This window comes from Coregonus clupeaformis, unplaced genomic scaffold, assembly GCF_020615455.1.
Source record: "Coregonus clupeaformis isolate EN_2021a unplaced genomic scaffold, ASM2061545v1 scaf0395, whole genome shotgun sequence".
Classification (NCBI taxonomy): Eukaryota; Metazoa; Chordata; class Actinopteri; order Salmoniformes; family Salmonidae; genus Coregonus; species Coregonus clupeaformis.
This window is the reverse complement of record NW_025533850.1, coordinates 309,131-333,537: the sequence shown is the minus strand read 5'-3', so window position 1 is coordinate 333,537 and position 24,407 is coordinate 309,131. Positions and strand designations below refer to the sequence as shown.

Genomic DNA, 24,407 nt, shown 5'->3' with positions numbered 1-24,407 from the left:
GAGTCTACTGAAATTAAAATAACCAGACAGGTAACTGGGGGCAAGGTCATGTCTCACTTTAAAAACCATCAACAGTTTAATCTGCACCACCAGGAGATTAACTGGAAGTCTGTTCAGTTCCTTGAAATGATTAGGACCAACGTGCGTCCCAATGGCTGAGCTTGAGTATAATTCTCATTAGTTTGTTTTTGGCCATTTGAAGTTTGTCCTTCAGATTTTGTGATACGCCACTGAACCATGAGATAGAAGCATAGCCATAGTGGCAGATGTTTCCAGGGTCCTCATACTCTCTGTATACAGGAACTTGGCTACCTTGCCAGGAACTTTGTCCTGCAGTGAACCTACCCAATGACCTTCATAGCCATAAGTTCACATGTCATGTGTTGGTCCAGTTCACATCCCGGTGTATGTAACAGAGCATTTTTCCTTCACCGCTACACGATTAAACTTGACCGAGAAGTTGGAATAGTTTCTCACTTTGTGTTTGGAACCAAAAAGGATACTTTCTGTCTTGCCTAAATGGATAACCACTTACTGACTTTAGTCAGTTGGCTGCTTAGGGTCTTTTCAACGGTCTCCTTAGTCTAATGTGACACCAAAGGGTAGAATCATCCTCACACAGGATCTATTGCATGTGCTTTCTTACATGATAACTCTAGGAAAACCGTTAGCTTAGTGTGTTGACTGTAGAATGCCTAGTCATCAGTGATTGGTTGGATACCTCGAAACGTTTGCTTTATTACTGTGTGATAACACCTACATAATACCTATATTCAGCAACATATCATGATGTATTTATTCTGCAGTTTTGAATGAGTGCCAAAGGTGTGGTTGGGTCAGCAGCTGTTGCAGTGCTTCTAGAACGCAAGAGATCTTACGACCCTGTGCTAGATGCATGTCATTCATTACATTTAAGGCAATACGGGACTGTATGGAATGATTGTTTCTATTACATAATAAGATAATCTGCAGGACTAGGATAACTGCAGTTATGCCCTAAATACCACACTTCATTGAGCTGTAACTTTATTTTGTCTTAATTCATGACAGAGCTGTTTTTGTGTAAAGGATTATCATACATTACTTCAGACTGACAATTATTTATAATGTCGCCCATGCAGTATATGATGCATTTCTGGTCAATAATTAAACAGTAAACACAGTGTGATTTGTACTTGTGAGCTGAGGAGGAGTTATCAGATCCACCCCCACTTCTCTTTTCCTGTCATCTCATACTGTTCTGCTGAATGTGGGGGAGGAGTGGACTTTAATGAAGTGAAATAAAACGCACACACTCAGATACGTACAGATAGAAAGTGAAAATATGTGTAGTGCCATTTACAGTATAAATGACACCTGGAAAAGCACTATATAAATCCAATCCATTATTATCTATTAATTGATTGTGTAACACTTTGCATTGTAGTGTATTATTGTTTAATTATTCATGTAGGCACACTGTAACAAATATTACAACTTAACAATGAGTAATTACAATACTTGCTACACAATACTTACATTAATATATATACAGTGAAAAGATCATTGTAATATAGTTTGCAACCATTGATTGATGTCAGAATAACATGTGTATTTGTGTGTTTCAGGTGTGGGTGTTCCTCTGTTCATCAACAAGACAGTGGGGGACTCCGTGGAGCTGCTGGCAGGCTTAGAGCGGGACATTTCAAATCATTGTAGTGGAAGTATAGAGGAAAGGATATTGTAGAAGTCAACTCCAGAAGGTGTATATTCACCTGGATCCCAGTTCGAGGGGAGACTAAAGATGAACAACAAAAACGTTAGTTTAACGGTCAGAGAACTGCCACTGCAAGACTCAGGGGATTTTCTAGTTATAGGCGAAGGGGACAAAGGTCAGATTGGCGGTAGGACCATCACTCTGAAGGTCAACGGTAGGCTGTTATCACCTTTTTGCATCCTATTTTGATATCATTCTAATTTATATCCATGACCATGGCTGATGATCTTTAAACTATAATGAAGATTTGTTGGTTTTATACTGACCTTACTCACCATGCTTTGATACATTTCCATCACATTATCAAGTTTTATCCTCTGTCGTCTTTCTCCTGGTGGTATGGCTATGGTAGGGATCATTTAGAAGACTGATTATGTGTCTCTATCTCTCTCCTGGTTGGTCAAAGCCTATATCGAAGGTGGTGATCCAGACAGACATCAAGCTATTGGCCAACCACTCCTGTACGGTGCGGCTGGTGTGCAACATGTCCTGCTACTCCAACCTTACATACACCTGGGAGAGAGACAACGAGATGTACGGGGACGCCCAGCAGATTCACCTCTCTCTCTCTCCTGCAGAGAGAGACATCATTGTAACATGCAACACCTCCAACCTAGTCAGTTGGAAATCTGCCTATGTGACAGTAAAGTGTAGTAATGACAAAACCGCCCCAGGTACCTAGATATCATTTATATTTACATTTTAGTCATTTAGCAGACGCTCTTATCCAGAGCGACTTACAGTTAGTGAATACATATTTATTTTTTTATACTGGCCCCCCGTGGGAATCGAACCCACAACCCTGGCGTTGCAAACGCCATGCTCTATCAACTGAGCTACATCCCTGCCGGCCATTCCCTCCCCTACCCTGGACGACGCTGGGCCAATTGTGCGCCGCCCATGAGTCTCCCGGTCGCGGCCGGCTGCGACAGAGCCTGGATTCGAACCAGGATATCATAATAATCCCTTCCATACACTTTTCAGTGTGCTTATATGCTTATGTTCTCAAATATAATATATCATGCTTGTGATTACATTGGAAGTGTATGATATAGAGCCATTTAGTCTTTATCATATTGTATCGTCTAATCATGTGTGTTGTACAATGTGTGACAGGGATGGCATGGTATACCAACTACATCAGAGTATCAGTAGGAGGCGCTCTGGTGCTTATCCTCACTGTAGGTGTGGCAGTGTGCTACTGCAGGGGCCGCAGTAACCCAGATATGTACTGCTTAGGGCCCTTAACTATACTTAAAGTTAAATTTCAGGTGGATCTAGAAATATTCTTCAGATGATATTATTGATTTGTATTTGAATATTGAATTTGAATGTCTGTGATTTAATGGAAGACTATGTAGTCTACTTTGATAATAGTCTATACCTTTCTTGATGCTGAAACAGTTTTTTCTTGATTATCTGTCACATGTAGCCGCAGACTCAAACAAGCTCATATGTCGAATTTCTATTTTCTTGATTAAAGAGAAAAGTTGTAGATAATAGTATGAAATTGATTTGTGAGAATTATTTATGCCTGTGAGTAGAAAGTATACTCTTTTGCATTAGGATTAAGTGCTTGCCAGGCATCAATGAGGTTGTAATCACAGAGTATATGCTGGAGAGCCTTGGTTGCGTGTGGATTGTTGTTGGTCTTATTTGATTTGACCGCATGTCCAAAATGGTATGCATGTCTGTCCCAATATCCAGATGGAATTCAGTTAATTCTATAAAAAAATATGCTGTTCACAGAATAAAACAATTATTCTACCTTTTTGCATCCCTTGATTGCCTTGTATTTAGAGTGAATTGTAGTTACCTCCCATGACTGTATTTGTTAGCCACAGAGACATGGTTGTTGTATTGAATAGTTTTCAGTACTATAGCCTTCACCAAGTTAGTGTCTAAGTGAATATGTTATCTTTCAAATTAAACTCATTATGACAACACATTACATATATCATAAAGCCTTTGAGGACCTAGTTACACCCCTAACACACTGGTCTGAAACTCCTGGTTTACAGGCCACATCAAGCCTAAAAGTCACATTATGCTGGCTTGGAATGTGATGTGTAATTCCTATTGGAATCCAGCCATAGTTAGGATATCCAACAATTTGAACTTTTAATCACATGCAACCTGCATTCATAATGACTGTTGGGGTAGGGAAGATTGATTACTGAGACTGCCTAAACTATATAAACTGGAACAGCCATATCAGTAATGTGTGAAATAAGTCGAACTACTAACAGATTGGATTAGTTTGATTGGTTGATTAATCTTATGCTACACAAACATAGATAACATACATTTTTCTAAAGTACATGCAAATACACAGGTATTGAAACAAACCATTCTGAAAATCAACCTGCAAGAGAGCATGCTGGAATAATGATCATGATAATGATTGGCGTGGTTTTGAGTTGTTTTCAGCAAACAGGAATTTGTAATTTTACTCAACAAGCTTATTCAAATACAACTGACTTCAAGCAGAGTTTGTTGATTGAAGACACTAACACATTGGCTCAAATTCTTGTCCTTTTTAAGTCCACTCAACTTGCATAATAACGCTAATTAATCAGTTGGTTAAGTTAGATTTTATCTAGAGCGCAGTGAATGAAATGAAAAGGCTGAGGAACTTTACATTAGGTCACTTGTTTGTCATAGTTGAGTGGTCATGGTTTGCTGTCTTCGTCTTTAGCAGTGTGGGTTTGTGAAGGAAGGCTCTGTGTGAAGCTGTCTTTTCCCTCTGTGATCAGAGAGAGACAAATAGAGAATGGTTGTAGTCATATGCAACAACCTGTGAAAACCTAGTTGCTGGGATGATAAGTACACATGAAAAGGTGTGCAGGGATTTACGTCCTTTTCAGAGAGAAGAATGACAATGTTCTTACAGCATACATATTCTGTAGTTCACTTATTAATTTCTCTTTTACATTCAATCTATCACTGTGATCACTACTTTCTTGGGTTATTACTTTGAACAGTTGACAGACCTACCTTGTTTGTGCTGTAACTGAAGAACATCTACATGCAGTTGACCTCCAAATAGCTACAACATAAACCAAATGATAAATATGTCATGAAGTCAAACCTTTGACACCTCTCCTAGTGACATTAAAGATTGGACTGAAAATGTCAACATGACCAGGTATGATATATGCAATATTGATTTCACTTGTTGCACAAATATGTTATTATCCACAAAATTCCTTCCTCAGATATATACTATAGTTCTCTCTTCCACTCACAGAAAGACCACAGTGTTGATGTGTCCATTTATTTTACAGTAAGAGGAAGTTGTGTAAAGATGAACATGACATCAGAATCAATTTTTTTCTGTTTCTCTTTAAGCATCTGTACCTTTCTAATTCGGTCAAAGCCCCATTAACAAAATCTCTGTGCACCATAGTGCTGTCAGTCTTCTGTAAAACACATACAGATTGGACTTCTACTGATATGAACCCATACAGAAGTGGTCCATGTCTGTACTAATATGATGACATAGAGAGAGGAAGGAATAAGAGGGCAGACCCAGTAGACTGAGGGGTTATGTTGGTGCTATGTGAACCTGGAAATCCAGTTCTCCAGTTACAGCTTTGAAACTCCTCCCATCTCTGGTCAGTGGTAATAAATTCCGCTTAGCTCTGCCACTGATGTACACACACACAAACCACACAACACACACACACAAAACACACACACACACACACAAAAACACGATACAGTACATGAACAATAACCCTGAGGCACATCACATAAACAGACAAATTGAAATACAACCATAAACAACACAATAACAAACATATCTATGTAGACAGTATCTAACTAAACGTATTCCTCATAATTGAGGGGGTGGCAGAAGATGTCCATTTCCATTGTGGAACAACTGAGGTTAGCTGGCTAGGCTTGCCACCTGACAGCTGAGCAAAGGTTTGAGGGGAGGCCTACACTATCTATCTATCTATCTATCTATCTATCTATCTATCGAGAATCCGAGATGGCGTACTAGTGCAGTCCTGTTTTTGTCGTGTGTCTGTAAATAGCCTGTAAATACCCTGTTTTTTTTGTATTTTTCGTACATATTTTCCTATCAGACTTTTCATCCTCCTACAAAATATACTTTCCTGCAACCCGCCTCACTCAACGTGGAACGGATTCTATTATTGACTTATCTTTTATCTAGAATCTCCAGTTGAAACTAGCTAGCCAGCTAACTAGCTACTTGCTATTAGCCACAGTTGCTATTTCACCCAGAACATTGGATTTTCTGCCGGAATAATTTAATCACTGGACATTAATCACCGGATCGCAACTAGCTAGCCGCAACCGAATGGATGTTGCTGTTTGGCTAATCACCACTGCCCCCGATGCAAGCACCAGTTAGCCTCGAGCTAGCCTAGAGTCAGGCTCATATCCTGGCTATCTACCTCTAGGTCTACCGGACGGGAGTAGCCAGCTAACTAGCTACTTGCTACCGTTAGCGGTTTTTCACCATTGTCCGTGGCCTGCACCACCTACCAGCCAGCTCTAGTCCGGACTATTATTCGGCCAGTCTGCACAGCGCGTTATCGACCCAGAACATATCAGTTTTTCTGCCGGAATCACTGAATCACTGGACCTTTAACTCCCGGATTCATCGCTACCAGCTAGCTGCTACAAAATGGACGTTGAGGTCTGGCTAATCATCCTGAGCTAGGCCCATCTCCCATCTCCCGGCTATCTACCTCTCTGTCAACCGGACGGGACCACCTAGTGTTGACACGGAGCCCCGCCGATCCAACACGACTGGTTTGCCGGCGAAATAGTCTGATGTGGTTTCAACAGGCTTCCCCGTTGCGACGACCACGAAGATCCATCTGCCAGCCCCGGCCCACTAGCACACGCAAACTACAACTGTGCTCCCTGCTAGCTGTGCTGAAGCACCAATTTGAACTGCTCTCGGACTCACATATTGCTGTTCACTGGACCTTATGATCACTCAGCTGCACAGCTGATGCCTGCTGGACTGTTCCTTTACACGGTACCCTGTCCTGTTTATTCTGTTTAGTCTTAGCCCAAACGTTATCGCTATTTCCAGTTGTGTCTTAGCTCTCTCTAATAACACCTGTGACTGCTTTATGCCTCTCTCCCATGTCAATTATGCCTTGCCTATTGCTGTTTGGGTTAGTTCTTATTATACAATTTAACTGTAGAACCCCTAGTCCCTCTCAAACTGCCTCATATAGTTCCTTTGTTCCACCCCTCATACACGCCGAGACCGGCTCAATCGATGCCTCCAATGACGCTATCTCTTTCATTGTTACCCAACGCTTAGGGTTACCTGAACTGTACTCATATCCTTCCATATCCTTTTCTGTACATAATGCCCTGAATCTTTTCTACAACGCCCGGAGAACTGCCCCCTTTATTCTATGTACCCAACGCACTAGAAGACCAGTTCTTAAAGCCTTTAGTCGTATCCTTATTCTAGTCCTCCTCTGTTCCTCTGGTGATGTAGAGGCTAACCCAGGCCCTGCAGCCCCCAGTATCACTCCTACTCCCCAGGAGCTATCATTTGTTGACTTCTGTAACCGTAAAAGTCTTGGTTTTCTGCACATAAATATCAGAAGCCTCCTTCCTAAGTTTGAGTTATTCACTGCGTTAGCACACTCCGCCAACCCTGATGTTCTAGCAGTGTCTGAATCCTGGCTTAGGAAGGCCACCAAAAATTCTGAAATTTCCATCCCCAACTATAACATTTTCCGTTTAGATAGAACTGCCAAAGGGGGTGGAGTTGCAATCTACTGTAGAGATAGCCTGCAGAGCTCCATCATACTATCCAGGTCTGTGCCCAAACAGTTTGAGCTTCTACTTCTAAAAATCCACCTTTCCAGAAATAAATCTCTCACTGTTGCCGCTTGCTACAGACCCCCCTCAGCCCCCAGCTGTGCCCTGGACACCATATGTGAATTGATTGCCCCCCATCTATCCTCAGAGTTCGTACTGCTTGGTGACCTAAATTGGGATATGCTTAACACCCCGGCCATCCTACAATCTAAACTAGATGCCCTCAATCTCACACAAATTATCAACGAACCTACCAGGTTCAACCCTAAATCCGTAAACATGGGTACCCTCACAGATATCATCCTGACTAACTTACCCTCTAAATACACCTCCGCTGTCTTCAACCAGGATCTCAGCGATCACTGCCTTATTGCCTGCGTCCGTAACGGGTCCGCGGTCAAACGACCACCCCCTCATCACTGTCAAACGCTCCCAAAAACACTTCAGCGAGCAGGCCTTCCTAATTGACCTGGCCCAGGTATCCTGGATGGATATAGATTTCATTCCGTCAGTAGAGGATGCCTGGTTGTTCTTTAAAAGTAATTTCCTCTCAATCTTAAATAGACATGCCCCATTCAAAAAATACAGAACTAAGAACAGATATAGCCCCTGGTTCTCCTCAGACTTGACTGCCCTTGACCAGCACAAAAACATCCTGTGGCGTACTGCATTAGCATCAAATAGCCCCCGCGATATGCAACTTTTCAGGGAAGTTAGGAACCAATATATACAAGCAGTTAGGAAAGCAAAGGCTAACTTTTTCAAACAGAAATGTTCATCCTGTAGCACTAACTCCAAAAAGTTTTGGGACACTGTAAAGTCCATGGAAAATAAGAGCACTTCCTCCCAGCTGCCCACTGCACTGAGGCTAGGAAACACTATCACCACCGATAAATCTACAATAATCGAGAATTTCAACAAGCATTTTGCTACGGCTGGCCATGCTTTCCACCTGGCTACCACTACCCCGGCCACCAGCTCTGCACCCTCCGCTGCAACTTGCCCATGCCCCCACCGCTTCTCCTTCACACAAATCCAGACAGCTGATGTTCTAAAAGAGCTGCAAAATCTGGACCCCTACAAATCATCTGGGCTAGACAATCTGGACCATTTCTTTCTAAAACTAGCCGCCGAAATTGTCGCAACCCCTATTACTAGCCTGTTCAACCTCTCTTTCGTAACGTCTGAGATCCCCAGAGATTGAAAGCTGCCGCGGTCATCCCCCTCTTCAAAGGGGGTGACACTCTAGATCCAAACTGTTACAGACCCATATCCATCCTGCCCTGCCTTTCAAAAGTTTTTGAAAGCCAAGTCAACAAACAGATCACCGACCATTTGGAAATCCCACCGTACCTTCTCCGCTATGCAATCCGGTTTCCGAGCTGGTCATGGGTGCACTTCAGCCACGCTCAAGGTCCTAAACGATATTATAACCGCGATCGATAATAGACAGTACTGTGCAGCCGTTTTCATTGACCTGGCCAAGGCTTTCGACTCTGTCAACCACCGCATTCTTATTGGCAGACTAAATAGCCTTGGTTTCTCAAATGACTGCCTCGCCTGGTTCACCAACTACTTCTCAGATAGAGTTCAATGTGTCAAATCGGAGGGCCTGTTGTCTGGACCTATGGCAGTCTCTATGGGGTGCCACAGGGTTCAATTCTTGGGCCGACTCTTTTCTCTGTGTATATCAATGACGTCGCTCTTGCTGCTGGTGACTCTCAGATCCACCTCTACGCAGACGACACCATTTTGTATACATCTGGCCCGTCATTGGACACTGTGTTAACAAACCTCCAAACGAGCTTCAATTCCATACAACACTCCTTCAGTAGCCTCCAACTGCTCTTAAACACTAGTAAAACTAAATGCATGCTCTTCAACCGAACGCTGCTTGCACCCGCCCACCCGACTAGAATCACTACTCTCGACGGGTCTGACCTAGAGTATGTGGACAACTACAAATACCTAGGTGTCTGGTTAGACTGTAAACTCTCCTTCCAGACTCACATTAAGAATCTCCAATCCAAAGTTAAATCTAGAATCGGTTTCCTATTTCGCAACAAAGCCTCCTTCACTCATGCTGCCAAACATGCCCTCGTAAAACTGACTATCCTACCGATCCTTGACTTCGGCGATGTCATTTACAAAATAGCCTCCAACACTATACTCAGCAAATTGGATGTAGTCTATCACAGTGCCATCCGTTTTGTCTCCAAAGCCCCATATAATACCCACCACTGTGACCTGTACGCTCTTGTTGGCTGGTCCTCACTACATATTCGTCGCCAAACCCACTGGCTCCAGGCCATCTATAAATCACTGCTAGGCAAATCCCCGCCTTATCTTAGCTCATTGGTCACCATAGCAACACCCACCCGTAGTCTGCGCTCCAGCGGGTATATCTCACTGGTCATCCCCAAAGCCAACACCTCCTTTGGCCGCAATTCCTTCCAGTTCTCTGCTGCCAATGACTGGAACAAATTGCAAAAATCTCTGAAGCTGGAGACACTTATCTCCCTCACTAACTTTAAGCATCAGTTGTCAGAGCACCTTACCGATCACTGCACCTGTACACAGCCCATCTGAAATTAGCCCGCCCAACTACCTCATCCCTATATTGTTATCTATTTTGCTCATTTGTACCCCAGTATCTCTATTTGCACATCATCTCTTGCACATCTATCATTCCAGTGTTAATACTAATTGTAATTATTTTGCACTATAGCCTATTTTATTGCCTACCTCCATAACTTGCTAAATTTGCACACTGTATATTATATGTATTTCTGTTGTATTTTTGACTTTGTTTTGTTTTACCCCATATGTAACTGTGTTTGTTTTTATCGCACTGCTATGCTTTATCTTGGCCAGGTCGCAGTTGTAAATGAGAACTTGTTCTCAACTGGTTTACCTGGTTAAATAAAGGTGAAATAAAAATAAAAATAAAATCTATCTATCTATCTATCTATCTATCTATCTATCTATCTATCTATCTATCTATCTATCTATCTATCTATCTATCTATCTATCTATCTATCTATCTATCTATCTATCACTATCTATCTATCTATCTATCTATCTATCTATCTATCTATCTATCTATCTATCTATCTATCTATCTATCTATCTATCTATCTGTGCATGGTGCAGCATAAAACAAACATCTACACATTCTGATATAAAACCACAAGCTCTGATCTCATCAATTCAGGTCTCTAAGGAGCGAGTGTGAGACCATCTAGCCAACCATATGGAGAAGTTGGTCAGAATATAAACACGCTATCAACTGCTACTATTTTTTTCTCACAATCTTTTGACATTTCTCTTGATTCTTTCTCTCTCTCTTTTTTTCTGTGTGACGGTGAAGAGGTGTGATCTAAGCAAACTGTCATCATATAGGAAGTAGAGTGGTTTGTCAGAAGGACTGTATTTGTATAGAAAGTAACTTGTCTGTGGGGACAGAATGGAGCACACCTTGCTCTGTTTGCTACTATGTACAGCGCATTCAGAAAGTATTCAGACCCCTTTACTTTTTCACATTTTGTTACGTTACAGCCTTATTCTAAAATTGATTATATTGTTGTTTTTTCCCTCATCAATACCCCTTAATGACAAAGTAAAAACAGGTTTAGACATTTTTACACATTTATTAAAAATAAAAAACTGAAATATCACATTAACATAAGTATTCAGACGCTTTACTCAGTACTTTGTTGAAGCACCTTTGGCAGCAATTACAGCCTCGAGTCTTCTTGGGTAAGACGCTACAAGCTTGGCACACCTGTATTGGGGAGTTTCTCCCATTTTTCTCTGCGGATCCTCTCAAGCTCTGTCAGGTTGGATGGGGAGCGTCGCTGCACAGCTATTTTCAGGTCTCTCCAGATATTGACCATTGGGTTCTTGGTCACCTCCCTGACCAAGGCCTTTGTCCCCCGATTGCTCAGTTTGGCCGGGCGGCCAGAACTAGGAAGAGTCTTGGTGGCTCCAAACTTATTCCATTTAAGAATGATGGAGGCCACAGTGTTTTTGGGAACCTTCAATGCTGCAGAAATTTTTTGGTACCCTTCCACAGATCTGTGCCTCAACGCAATCTGGTCCTGGAGCTCTACGGACAATTCCTTCGACCTCATGGCTTGTTTTGCTCTGACATGCATCGTCAACTCTGGGACCTTATATAGACAGGTTTGTGCCTTTCCAAATCATGTCCAATCAATTGAATTTACAACAGGTGGACTCCAATCAAGTAGAAACATCTCAAGGATGATCAATGGAAACAGGATGCACCTGAGCTCAATTTCGAGTCTCATAGCAAAGGGTCTGAATACTTATGTAAATAAAGTTTTTTTAGTTTTTTTATATACATTTGCAAAAATTTCTAAACCTGTTTCCACTTTGTCATTATGAGGATTTTTATTTATTTAATCAATTTTAGAATAAATAAACTGAGTTAGTGTGTTTGATTATGAACACTAATTACCTGATTTACTAAGCCTTTAAGAGAAAAAGGAATAAGACATTGTTTTTTTGTCCCTTGTTGAGAAAACAGTGTAATAGGAAGTTGCCGCAGGTATGGTTTAGATATGAAGTAAGAATGTGACCACCCTACATTGATGTTGTATCTCTGTGAGAACCTGAACTTGTTTAGCCGATGCCATGCAGACATGGTTAGTGTGGTGGTGTGCATTTAGCCAGGTCATCACTCAGGAACTAAAGATTGACGCTAACTCAGTGCTTGCAAAATGTGCTGTCAATGACAATGAATACAAAATGCAATATTTATTGGATGTGTTGTAGTATCAAGTTGTGTTTATTGTAAATGGTTGATCGGTTCCTTTGCTACAGTTATAGTAAACTGTGTTAAGAGATTAATTAGTGGTGTTTTGGTGTTTTTGGTCTCTGTACTCTCTCTGTGTGCAGAACATGGGAAGTCAGTGGCCATTTAAAGCTGCAGTCCTTAATTCAAACTACCACAAAAAGCTCACAATGCCACTTGTTGTAGTATACGGCTGAGGGATGGGTCTAAGGAAATTCATTCATCTACATTGTTTACAATAATTGTCATAAAATAAACATATATTTTGGGTTATGATGGAATAAGACTTGAATTTCTGTAATTCATTTAATAGTGTAGAAATCTATGTAGAAAACGCAGATTGCACCATTAAAATAAAGTACAGGATGGATTTGGTAAACAGTAACATAAATATGGCATGTTGTTATTTATTTCAAACTAATATTGGAGCAATGTGACTTTTTTTGTTGTAGTGCTGAGTACACACATCTACTCTGGACACTCTGAAGATGATGATGGTAGATATCTGTACACTTGATCAAGCCTTCATCTCTTAATGCTTCATCATATTTCTTTGTTTGTGATTTTTTAAACTGCTTTTGGATAGACATATTTTGTGTTTTGAGTGTCTCAAAATAACCTGTGTAAAGCAATTGTATCATGCCAGTTTTTATTTTGTGCAGGACAGGCAAAGGCTGTTCTGACCATACACCCCAAATACTCCCAGATATTCAGTAGAGAGTCTGTCACTCTCAGATGTAACATACAGAGAGGAGAAGTCACTGACTGGGAATACAAATGGCGCATGGATGTCATAGACTCCCTCAGTAGGAAGCATGAATATGAGATCAGTGAGGTTAAGATTTCAGACAGTGGTGACTACTGGTGTCTGGCTACACATATTGATCAGAAGAAGCATTCTGATTGGAGTGATGCAGTCAGACTGACGGTGACAGGTAAGTCATCTTAGCTCTCGTTCACAACAGTGCCTCCATGCCCATAAACACTTGACATTGGGCCCCATTTTAAGGAGGCTATTTAGTCATTTTAAAAAGGTCTGTCTACCATTGCTGTTCAGATTCCCCCATTAATTCATTCTAATTTCATGTAATAATTGTAAGAAATATGGGGTACGGTACTAAGATTATACTTTTAACTGATTGGTACACTAATTTCATTAGTCTTCATTTAACTTAATAAATACATTATACAGTGGGGAAAAAAAGTATTTAGTCAGCCACCAATTGTGCAAGTTCTCCCACTTAAAAAGATGAGAGAGGCCTGTAATTTTCATCATAGGTACACGTCAACTATGACAGACAAATTGAGAAAAAAAATCCAGAAAATCCCATTGTAGGATTTTTTATGAATTTATTGGCATATGATGGTGGAAAATAAGTATTTGGTCAATAACAAAAGTTTCTCAATACTTTGTTATATACCCTTTGTTGGCAATGACACAGGTCAAACGTTTTCTGTAAGTCTTCACAAGGTTTTCACACACTGTTGCTGGTATTTTGGCCCATTCCTCCATGCAGATCTCCTCTAGAGCAGTGATGTTTTGGGGCTGTCGCTGGGCAACACAGACTTTCAACTCCCCTCCAAATATTTTCTATGGGGTTGAGATCTGGAGACTGGCTAGGCCACTCCAGGACCTTGAAATGCTTCTTGAAGCCACTCCTTCGTTGCCCGGGCGGTGTGTTTGGGATCATTGTCATGCTGAAAGACCCAGCCACGTTTCATCTTCAATGCCCTTGCTGATGGAAGGAGGGTTTCACTCAAAATCTCACGATACATGGCCCCATTCATTCTTTCCTTTACACGGATCAGTCGTCCTGGTCCCTTTGCAGAAAAAACAGCCCCAAAGCATGATGTTTCCAACCCCATGCTTCACAGTAGGTATGGTGTTCTTTGGATGCAACTCAGCATTCTTTGTCCTCCAAACATGACGAGTTGAGTTTTTACCAAAAAGTTATATTTTGGTTTCATCTGACCATATGACATTCTCCCAATCCTCTTCTGGATCATCCAAATGCACTTCAGACGGGCCTGGACATGTACTGGCTTAAGCAGGGGGACACGTCTCGCACTGCAGGATTTGAGTCCCTGGCGGCGTAGTGTGTTACTGATGGTTGGCTTTGTTACTTTGGTCCCAGCTCTCAGCAGGTCATTCACTAGGTCCCCCCGTGTGGTTCTGGGATTTTTGCTCACCGTTCTTGTGATCATTTTGACCCACGGGGTGAGATCTTGCATGGAGCCCCAGATCGAGGGAGATTATCAGTGGTTTTGTATGTCTTCCATTTCCTAATAATTGCTCCCACAGTTGATTTCTTCAAACCTAGCTGCTTACCTGTTGCAGATTCAGTCTTCCCAGCCTGGTGCAGGTCTACAATTTTGTTTTTGGTGTCCTTTGACAGCTCTTTGGTCTTGGCCATTGTGAAGTTTGGAGTGTGACTGTTTGAGGTAGTGGACAGGTGTCTTTTATACTGATAACAAGTTCAAACAGGTGCCATTAATACAGGTAACGAGTGGAGGACAGAGGAGCCTCTTAAAGAAGAAGTTACAGGTCTGTGAGAGCCAGAAATCTTGCTTGTTTGTAGGTGACCAAATACTTATTTTCCACCATAATTTGCAAATAAATTCATTAAAAATCCTACAATGGGATTTTCTGGATTTTTTTTCTCAATTTGTCTGTCATAGTTGACGTGTACCTATGATGAAAATTACAGGCCTCTCTCTATCTTTTTAAGTGGGAGAACTTGCACAATTGGTGGCTGACTAAATACTTTTTGCCCCACTGTATATATATATATATATATATATATATATATATATATATATTAAAGTTACCAAGCATGTATCCAGATGTTTTGATATTCTGCTTTCTGTTTTCTTAGCTGTTCCTGGAACTACACTGACCTTAATCCAAACCCTGTGTACACTGGAGAGCGCTGAGAGAGCACAGCTCCTATCCCAGCCTCGGATGCGTCCACCTCTACTATGAATGCCAATGAGGGATCAGGATAAGCCAGCACAGGAGCTGAGGTAAACAGAGCCTTCAGGTGACCAAAAGCACTCTCCGCCCCAGCTGACCACTGCAGTCGCACCGGTCCCCCCTTCAGCAAGGAGGTAATGGGAGCCGCTACCTGACCAAAGCCCTGGATAAACCTCCGGTAGTAGTTTGCAAACCCTAAGAAACCGCTGCACCTCCTTTACCGTACGGCTGAAATGCAGTCATTCTCCATCTCCACCCCTGACGTGGACAGGCGGTACCCTAGGAAGGAGACGGACTGTTGGAAGAACAGACATTTCTCAGCCTTGATGTACAGGTCATGCTCCAACAGTCGACCAAGCACCTTGTGCACCAGGGACACATGCTCGTCGCGTGTAGCGGAGTATATTAGAATGTCATCTAAATACACCACTACACCCTGCCTGTGCAGGTCCCTGAAAATCTCGTCTACAAAGGATTGGAAGACTGATGGAGCATTCATCAACCCGTAGGGCATGACGAGGTACTCATAGTGCCCAGAGGTGGTACTAAATGCCGTCTTCCACTCATCCCCCTCCCGGATACGCACCAGGTTGTAAGCGCTCCTGAGATCAAATTTGGTGAAGAAGCGCGCCCCGTGCAATGACTCTGTCACACTGGCTATGAGAGGCAGTGGGTAACTGTACTTCACAGTGATCAGATTTAGACCTCGATAGTCAATGCACGGGCGTAAACCTCCATCCTTCTTCTTCACAAAAAAGAAACTCGAGGAGGCAGGTGAAGTGGAAGGCCAAATGTATCCCTGTCCCAGAGATTCGGAGACATATGTTTCCATAACCGCCGTCTCCTCCTGAGACAGAGGATACACGTGACTCCTGGGAAGTGCTGCGCCTACCTGGAGATTTATCGCACAGTCCCCCTGTCGATGGGGTGGTAGTTGAGCTCCTGAGTCTTTTTACAGAAGGCGAGAGCCAAATCGGCATATTGGGGGGAATGTGCATAGTGGAGACCTGGTTTGGACTCTCCACCGTAGTTGCACCTATGGAAACACCTACACACCTCCCTGAGCACTGACGTGACCATCCCTTGAGAGCCCTCTGTTATCACAAAATAGTGGGGTCATGAGAGGCTAACCAGGGAAGCCCCAACACCACAGGAAACGCAGGAGCATCGATCAGGAAGAGACTAATTCTCTCCTCATGACCCTCCTGCGTTTTCATACATAGTGGAGCTGTGACCTCCCTAATCAGGCCCGACCCTAAAGGACGACTATCTAAGACATGTACAGGGAAGAGCACATCAACAGGAACAATAGGGATCCCTAATCTATGTGCAAATGAACGGTCAATAAAGTTCCCAGCTGCGCCTGAATCTACTAGCGCCTTATGCTGGGAATGCGGGGAAAACTCAGGAAATTCTATGCATACCCACATGTGTACAACAGGGAGCTCTGGGTGAGTCGGGTGCCTACTCACCTGGGATGATCCACCAGTGCTGGGAACTTCCCCAGCACCGACCAGCAGTGTGCCCTCTGCGGCCTCAGTTGGTGCAGGAAACGGCCCCCCCCTCCAGTCACCCTTCGAGCAGCACCTCCAAGCTCCATAGGGGTAGGGTCGGAGGTGCTGGGGGATGGAATGGACGGACCCTGACCCGGACGTCCGCGGGTGGCCAACAGGTTATCCAGCCGTATAGATACATCCACCAGCTGGTCGAGGGTAAGTGCGGTGTCCCTGCATGCCAGCTCCAGACGAACGTCCTCACGTAGACTACACCGGTAATGGTCGATCAGGGCCCTCTCATTCCATCCCGAGCTGGCAGCCAAGGTCCTGAAGTCCAGTGCGAAGTCCTGTGCGCTCCTCTTCCCCTGTCTGAGCTGGAACAAGCATTCCCCCGCCACTCTCCCCTCAGGTGGATGATCGAAGACCGCCCGGAAGCGGCGGGTGAAATCCTCATAGCGAACCAACGCTGTGTCTATTCCTCCCCATTCGGCGTTGGCCCACTCAAGCGCTCTCCCCGACAGACAGGAGATAAAGGCGGACACGCTCTCGTATCCCGAGGGAGCCGGGTGGATGGTCGCCAGGTAGAGCTCCACCTGGAGCAGGAACCCCTGGCACCCGGCAGCCGTCCCATCATATGCCCTCGGGAGCGAGAGCCGAATCCCACGTGGTCCAGGTGACGGAGTGGTGGACATCGGTGTGGGTTGATCTGAAGTTGATGGTCAATGTGCAGCGGTAGGACGGAGTCAGGCGCAGGACACAGAACTGAGTTAACTACGTACTTTACTCGAAAATTAAACAACACTGATTTCCACGCAGGGAAAACACACCAGCTCACATAAGTCTTAGACACAAAACAAAGAACAAACACGCACAAAACCATGTGGGAACCAGAGGGTAAAATAGGGAAATAATATAATGTAATGGGAACCAGGTGTGTACAATCAAGACAAAACAAATGGAAAAAGAAACGTAGATCGGTGGCAGCTAGAAAGCCAGTAACGACGAAGTTGTGACAATGTCCCCACAAAGTTAGCTGCGCAAGACTGTGTGTGTGTGTGTGTAGACATGACTGTATATGTCAGTATTCTGATGACTATATCTTGGTAAGTCAGACAGCTCAGACTGCATACTGTATGTTCAGAAATGGCAACTTATGATATGGTCATATTGTGATTTACATTTACATTTACGTCATTTAGCAGACGCTCTTATCCAGAGCGACTTACAAATTGGTGCATTCACCCTATAGCCAGTGGGATAACCACTTCACCATTTTTATTTTTATTTTTTTAGGGGGTGGGGGGTAGAAGGATTACTTTATCCTATCCCAGGTATTCCTTAAAGAGGTGGGGTTTCAAATGTCTCCGGAAGGTGGTGAGTGACTCCGCTGTCCTGGCGTCATGAGGGAGCTTGTTCCACCATTGGGGTGCCAGAGCAGCGAACAGTTTTGACTGGGCTGAGCGGGAACTATGCTTCCGCAGAGGAAGGGGAGCCAGCAGACCAGAGGTGGATGAACGCAATGCCCTCGTTTGGGTGTAGGGACTGATCAGAGCCTGAAGGTACGGAGGTGCTAAATGCTGAACAACATTATTTTACATTCTAAGGTGTGTGATAATGTTAATTTTCTGTGGTGTGTCTGTGCAGAGAGACCAGTGGCTGTTCTGACCCTCCAACCCAACTGGCCCCACGTATTCAGCGGAGAGACTGTCACTCTCAGATGTGACTTGCAGGGAAGAGAAGAGATTGAGCTTTTATAACAGTTTTCGGAAGTTGGTCTACGCGAATATAGAACCTGAGTACAGAATCAGTCCTGCAAAGAATGGTCTATATACCTGTGAAGATCTTCAAAAAAACAATTGCTTAAAACACTCCGAGTCAACTAATGCTATACAATTGACCGTGTTAGGTAAGTCTGTTTTTATGGGATTGCAAGAAAAAGAGACAGAATAGTGAGGAAAATACAAAATGGATGAGGTCAAATAGCAGACAGTGAGATCAATGATGGAACTAAATTATTGTTTGATGTTGGGGTAAGGTACAATATCATGATAACAAATGGGGTAAATATTTTATTCTAAAATAATTTAATTAAAGAACAAACATTTTAATTGTGTCATCTCCTTTATAACAAATAAACCCCAAGCTGTCCTGAGTGTCTCTCCTCGGTGGCTGAACCCTGGAGACTCAGTTACTCTGAGCTGTGGGGTTAAAGAGTCATCTACAGGCTGGAGGTTCTTCTGGTACCGAACTGTTCCCTACAGAGCTGGGTTACCCTCCCTATTGGACAGGTCCTACTCTGTAGAGCCTCTATCTGGCAATGTGACTACTGAAGACTCCTACACTCTGATCCCTGCTGGTCCTAATCACAAAGGAGGATATGTGTGTAGAGCTGGGAGAGGAGACCCAGTCTATGACACACTCTACAGTGAACATCAGTTTCTCTGGTCAGGAGGTAACTAGCTGCATTGAAACTGCATTTAACCACATTTAAGTCATCCTCATGTGTATATATAACTATAAGTTTGAGTCTTTCTGTTTGTGTCAGACCTGCATCCTTCAGTGTCTCTCAGAATAAGACCCAACAGAACTCAACACTTTACATCAAAGTCTCTCTCACTGAGCTGTGAGGAGAAGGGGAACTCTACTGGATGGAGACTGAAGAGATACAGAGAGAGAGGAGTGGAGTCAGGGTGTGGCTCTAACTGGGGATCAATATCAGGTTCCACATGTACCATCAGGTCCACACTTGAAAAGGACAGTGGAGTGTACTGGTGTGAGTCTGCATCAGGAGAGTACAGTAATGCTGTCAACATCACAGTGGATGGTACGTTGTCACGTTCGTTTAATGACGGGACAGACCAATGTGCAGCGTGATATACGTACATGTTTATTAAACCAATAAACACTCGACAAAACAATAAACAAAACGAAACGTGAAGTCCAAGGTAGCACACACAACATACCTTACAAGGAACAAGATCCCACAACCCACTAGTGCCAATAGGCTGCCTAAGTATGATCCCCAATCAGAGACAACGAGCTACAGCTGCCTCTGATTGGGAACCACAACGGCCAACATAGATCTACACATAATAGATCAAAACATAGAAAACAGCACAAAGAATATACACACCCTGACTCAACATATAAGAGTCCCCTGAGTCAGGGAGTGACATACGTCTATTGTACAATATTCACTAACCTTTTTTACATTTCAATGTATGATAATGATGTTCAATTCTGAAACTGAATGAATGTATCTCATGTAAAATGCAAGCTCATAAGACATTAATATATTGTGTGTGATTACTCCTGATTTACAGTTTTATTTATATATTATGTTACACAGCTGGTGCTGTTATCCTGGAAAACACTGCCTATCCCATGACTGAGGAAGACTCTGTGACTCTGCTCTGTACAAATAGATATCCGGAAACAAACCCAAACCCCAAGGTTGATTTCTACAAAGATGGAGAACTCATCAGGAATGAGACCACGGGAGGGATGACCATCCCTGCAGTATCCAAGTCAGATGAAGGCTTCTATAACTGTGAATCTAATGAAGGAGAATCACCAGAGAGCTGGGTGACAGTGAGAGGTGAGAAGAGCAGTATGTGTGTGTGTGTGTGTGTGTGTGTGTGTTGATGGTAAAACATATGTTTTGATAGACCCTCCAGGTTCTATTGTCTCCATCTCTCTGCTGTCCAGGCTGCTGTGTGGTCTACTGGTGGTGTCTCCCTTTCTACTGGTGTCTATCATGCTGATGGTGAAATGCTGCAGGGCTCAAGGTGACCACTTTATTTCAGTGTGTATCTACAAGAAGCTTATCCAGCTTGATATTTTCCTTCTTTATGTCATGCTCTTGTATTACTGTTATCAAGTAATGTTGACTCAAATGGTTCATTTCAAATGTAAATAGACATAGTGCCCAGTGGCAGCTATTTCTGTTAAATGTCTTCTACGGAAATGTTCTTCCCCCAGAAAAGGTAAACTAACATTTTCATTACTTCTGAAGGATTACATTTTAGTGCTGTGCAGTTGAACGAGCAGTTGAATCAGTTTAACTCTAATGCTACTCTCCGTCCGTTATATTCCTATAGGCATGTGTTCAACAACCAAATCTCCTCAAGATGAGTTAAGATCTGATGATATCATCGAACAGACCGAATCATCCGTGTGATCATTACAGTATGAACTGTAAGCTGAATGACCATTTTCATGATTTTAAAGTTTTTGCCATTGCCTTGCCATTGATTTATGATAGCGTTTACTGAGTCAAATATCATTGAATGAAATTTTACAAATACTAAATGCTACGATTTAGCAAGTTGACGTTTTCAGCTTTTGGGATCTTGTATGTTTTGTTATTGTTGATTGTTGTTAATATTCTTGAAATATTACACTTACCCCTCTTTGATTTCAGTTCGTTGATTGAAAAAGAGTGTAGTGCCTGTTTTGTTTAAAAGTAGAATTTGTTGTATTTTTTAAATATGTTGTATTTTAGATAATGTCATGCTTTTTACATGCAGGTGCATATATGCTATATGTGAATATTTTCTGGGACTAAAGGTGGGTTTATACTTGGTTGGCCGACCTACTATAACAACTTTAGCAGTTATGTTGGAACATGTATAATTTGTTTTTAACTCAATTAATGCTTATTTTCATTTACATTTTCCATACTTTCCACTTCTATGTCTATATGTTTTTTATAAAATGTTATTTCTTCAGTAGTCGTTATAGGAGCCAGATGAGTGTTCCACTATTGAACTTGAATAAAGAGGGTGTGCATTGTCTTACATCAGATAGCACGACGATTCTGCCTGACGAGAGTCACATAGGAGTGACGCCACCTGACGTAAGACAGTGGAGGTTGTGTTGCATTTTGTATTTTGTATTAATTCTCATTTGTCAAATAAAAAGTGATGATTCCCCACATCATTGTATTGATTTGAAATATAATTTAATTTAAGGACATATTCCCTTTACTCTCTGTATTGCTGAGTTGAAACAATGCATTTACATCTTGAACATTCCTATACATTTCTTATTATGTAAAGCAACACTTTTTAACAAAATCTCTATACACCATATTGCTGTCAGTCTTCTTAAACCACTTTCAGATTTGACTTCTACTGATATGAACCCATACAGAAGTGGTCCATGTCTGTACTAATATGATGACATAGAGAGAGGAAGGAATAAGAGGGCAGACCCAGTAGACTGAGGGGTTATGTTGTTGCTATGTGACCAATGACCATATTAGTTTCTATATTGTGATCCACAAGGATGTGGAGTAGTTACAGGCCTGTCCTGAAGGGGGCGATAAGAAACCCCAGATGTTTACATTAGTATACCCACTGAAGGTGAAGTCTCTTAACTGCTTTCACCTGTAACATTTCTCTCCACATGTTTGTTTTTTCACACATGTTGTACATGTGTCCCACACTCTACACTCTACAACATATTTTTAGAGGTAAATAGTTGACAAAAATGGATTCATTTATTCAACATGTAATGATGTGAAGCAAAATTAAACTATACACTTTAACCTGGAAACCCGGTTACCCAGTTCCAGCTTTGAAACTCCTCCAATCTCTGGTCAGTGGTAATACTCTATCTATCTATCTATCTATCTATCTATCTATCTATCTATCTATCTATCTATCTATCTATCTATCTATCTATCTATCTATCTATCTATCTATCTATCTATCTATCTATCTATCTATCTATCTATCTATCTATCTATCTATCTATCTATCTATCTATCTATCTATCTATCTATCTATCTATCTATCTATCTATCTATCTATCTATCTATCTATCTATCTATCTATCTATCTATCTATCTATCTATCTATCTATCTATCTATCTATCTATCTATTTATCTATCTATCTATCTATCTATCTATGAATAGACTATAAACCGCTACTCTTTTTCCTCTTGAATCTTTCTCTCTCAGTGTTTCTGTGTGACTGTGAAGAGTTGTGATCTAAACAGACTGTCATCATATAGGAAGTAGAGGGGTTTGTCAGAAGGAATGTAGTTGTAGAGAAAGTCACTTGTCTGTGGGGACAGAATGGAGAGCACCTTGCTCTGTTTGCTACTAGGTAAGTACTGAGTTAGTGTGTGTGTGTATGAACACTAATTACCTGATTTACTAAGCCTTTAAGGGGAAAGGGAAAAAGACATTAATGGAAATGAAGACAGTTTCATGCTTTAGCTTTGTTTTTGGTGTTTTAGCCCTTATTGAGAAAACATGACAAATGCTTAGTAAATGGCACTAAAAGGAAATTGCAGCAAATATGGTGTAGATATGAAATAAGAGAGTGACCACCCTACATTGATGTTGCATCTCTGTGAGAACCTGAGCTTATAGAGATGATGCCATGCAGACATGGTTAGTGTGGTGGTGTGCATTTAGCCAGGTCATACCTCAGGAACTAAAGACTGGTGTTAACTCAGTGGATGCAAAATGTGCTGTCAATGACAATGAATAGAAAATTCAATATTTATTGGATGTGTTGTAGTATCAAGTTGTGATTATTGTAAATGGTTGAGGCTTCCTTTGCTACAGTTATAGTAAACTGTGTTAAGAGATGAATGATGAGTGATTTGGTGTTTTTGGTCTCTGTACTCTCTCTGTGTGCAGAACATGGGAAGTCAGTGGCCATTTAAAGCTGGAGTCCGTAATTCAAACTACCTTAAAATGGCCACACTGCCACTTGTTGTGGTATACGGCTGAGGGATGGGGCTAAGGAAATTCATTCATCTACATTGTTTACAATAATTGTCATAAAATAAACATATATTTTGGGTTATGATGGAATAAGACTTGAATTGCTGTGATTCATTTAGTAGTGTAGAAATCTATGTAGAAAACACAGATTGCACCTTTAAAATAAAGTACAGGATGGATTTAGTAAACAGTAACATGAATATGGCATGTTGTTATTTATTTCAAACTAATATTGGAGCAATGTGACTTTCTTTGTTGTAGTGCTGAGTACACACATCTACTCTGGACACTCTGAAGATGATGATGGTAGATATTTTCACACTTGATCAAGCCTTCATCTCTTAATGCTTCATCATATTTCTTTGTGATGTTTAAAGCTGCTTTTAGATAGACATAGTTTTAGTTTTTAGTGTCTCAAAATAACATTTGTAAAAGCAATTTTATCATGCTGGTTTTATTTTGTGCAGGACATGCAAAGGCTGTTCTGACCATACACTCCAAATCCTCCCAGATATTCAGTAGAGAGTCTGTCACTCTCAGATGTAACATACAGAGAGGAGAAGTCACTGACTGGAAATACACATGGCTCAAGGATGTTGTAGACTTCCTCAGTAGGGAACATGAATATGAGATCAGTGAGGTTAAGATTTCAGACAGTGGTGTCTACTGGTGTCTGGGTACATATATTGATCAGAAGAAGTATTCTGAGTGGAGTGATCCAGTCAGACTGATGCTGACAGGTAAGTCATCTTAACTCTCATTCAAATCAGTGCCTCCATGCCTACAACCACTTGA

General features: G+C 41.9%; 1 protein-coding gene across 1 annotated transcript in view; it reads left to right on the top strand.

Annotated features, from left to right (window-relative positions):
- The window catches only part of LOC121559676, a 33,651-nt gene that overhangs the window by 8,536 nt on the left and 708 nt on the right, over positions 1 to 24,407 (top strand). The window contains exons 4-9 of the mRNA XM_045215212.1: positions 1,608 to 1,663; positions 2,163 to 2,290; positions 19,130 to 19,320; positions 19,414 to 19,692; positions 20,218 to 20,500; positions 20,577 to 20,656. Coding sequence (XP_045071147.1) covers positions 1,608 to 1,663; positions 2,163 to 2,290; positions 19,130 to 19,320; positions 19,414 to 19,692; positions 20,218 to 20,500; positions 20,577 to 20,656 — 1,017 coding nt within the window. The remainder of the gene's footprint in view (positions 1 to 1,607; positions 1,664 to 2,162; positions 2,291 to 19,129; positions 19,321 to 19,413; positions 19,693 to 20,217; positions 20,501 to 20,576; positions 20,657 to 24,407) is intronic.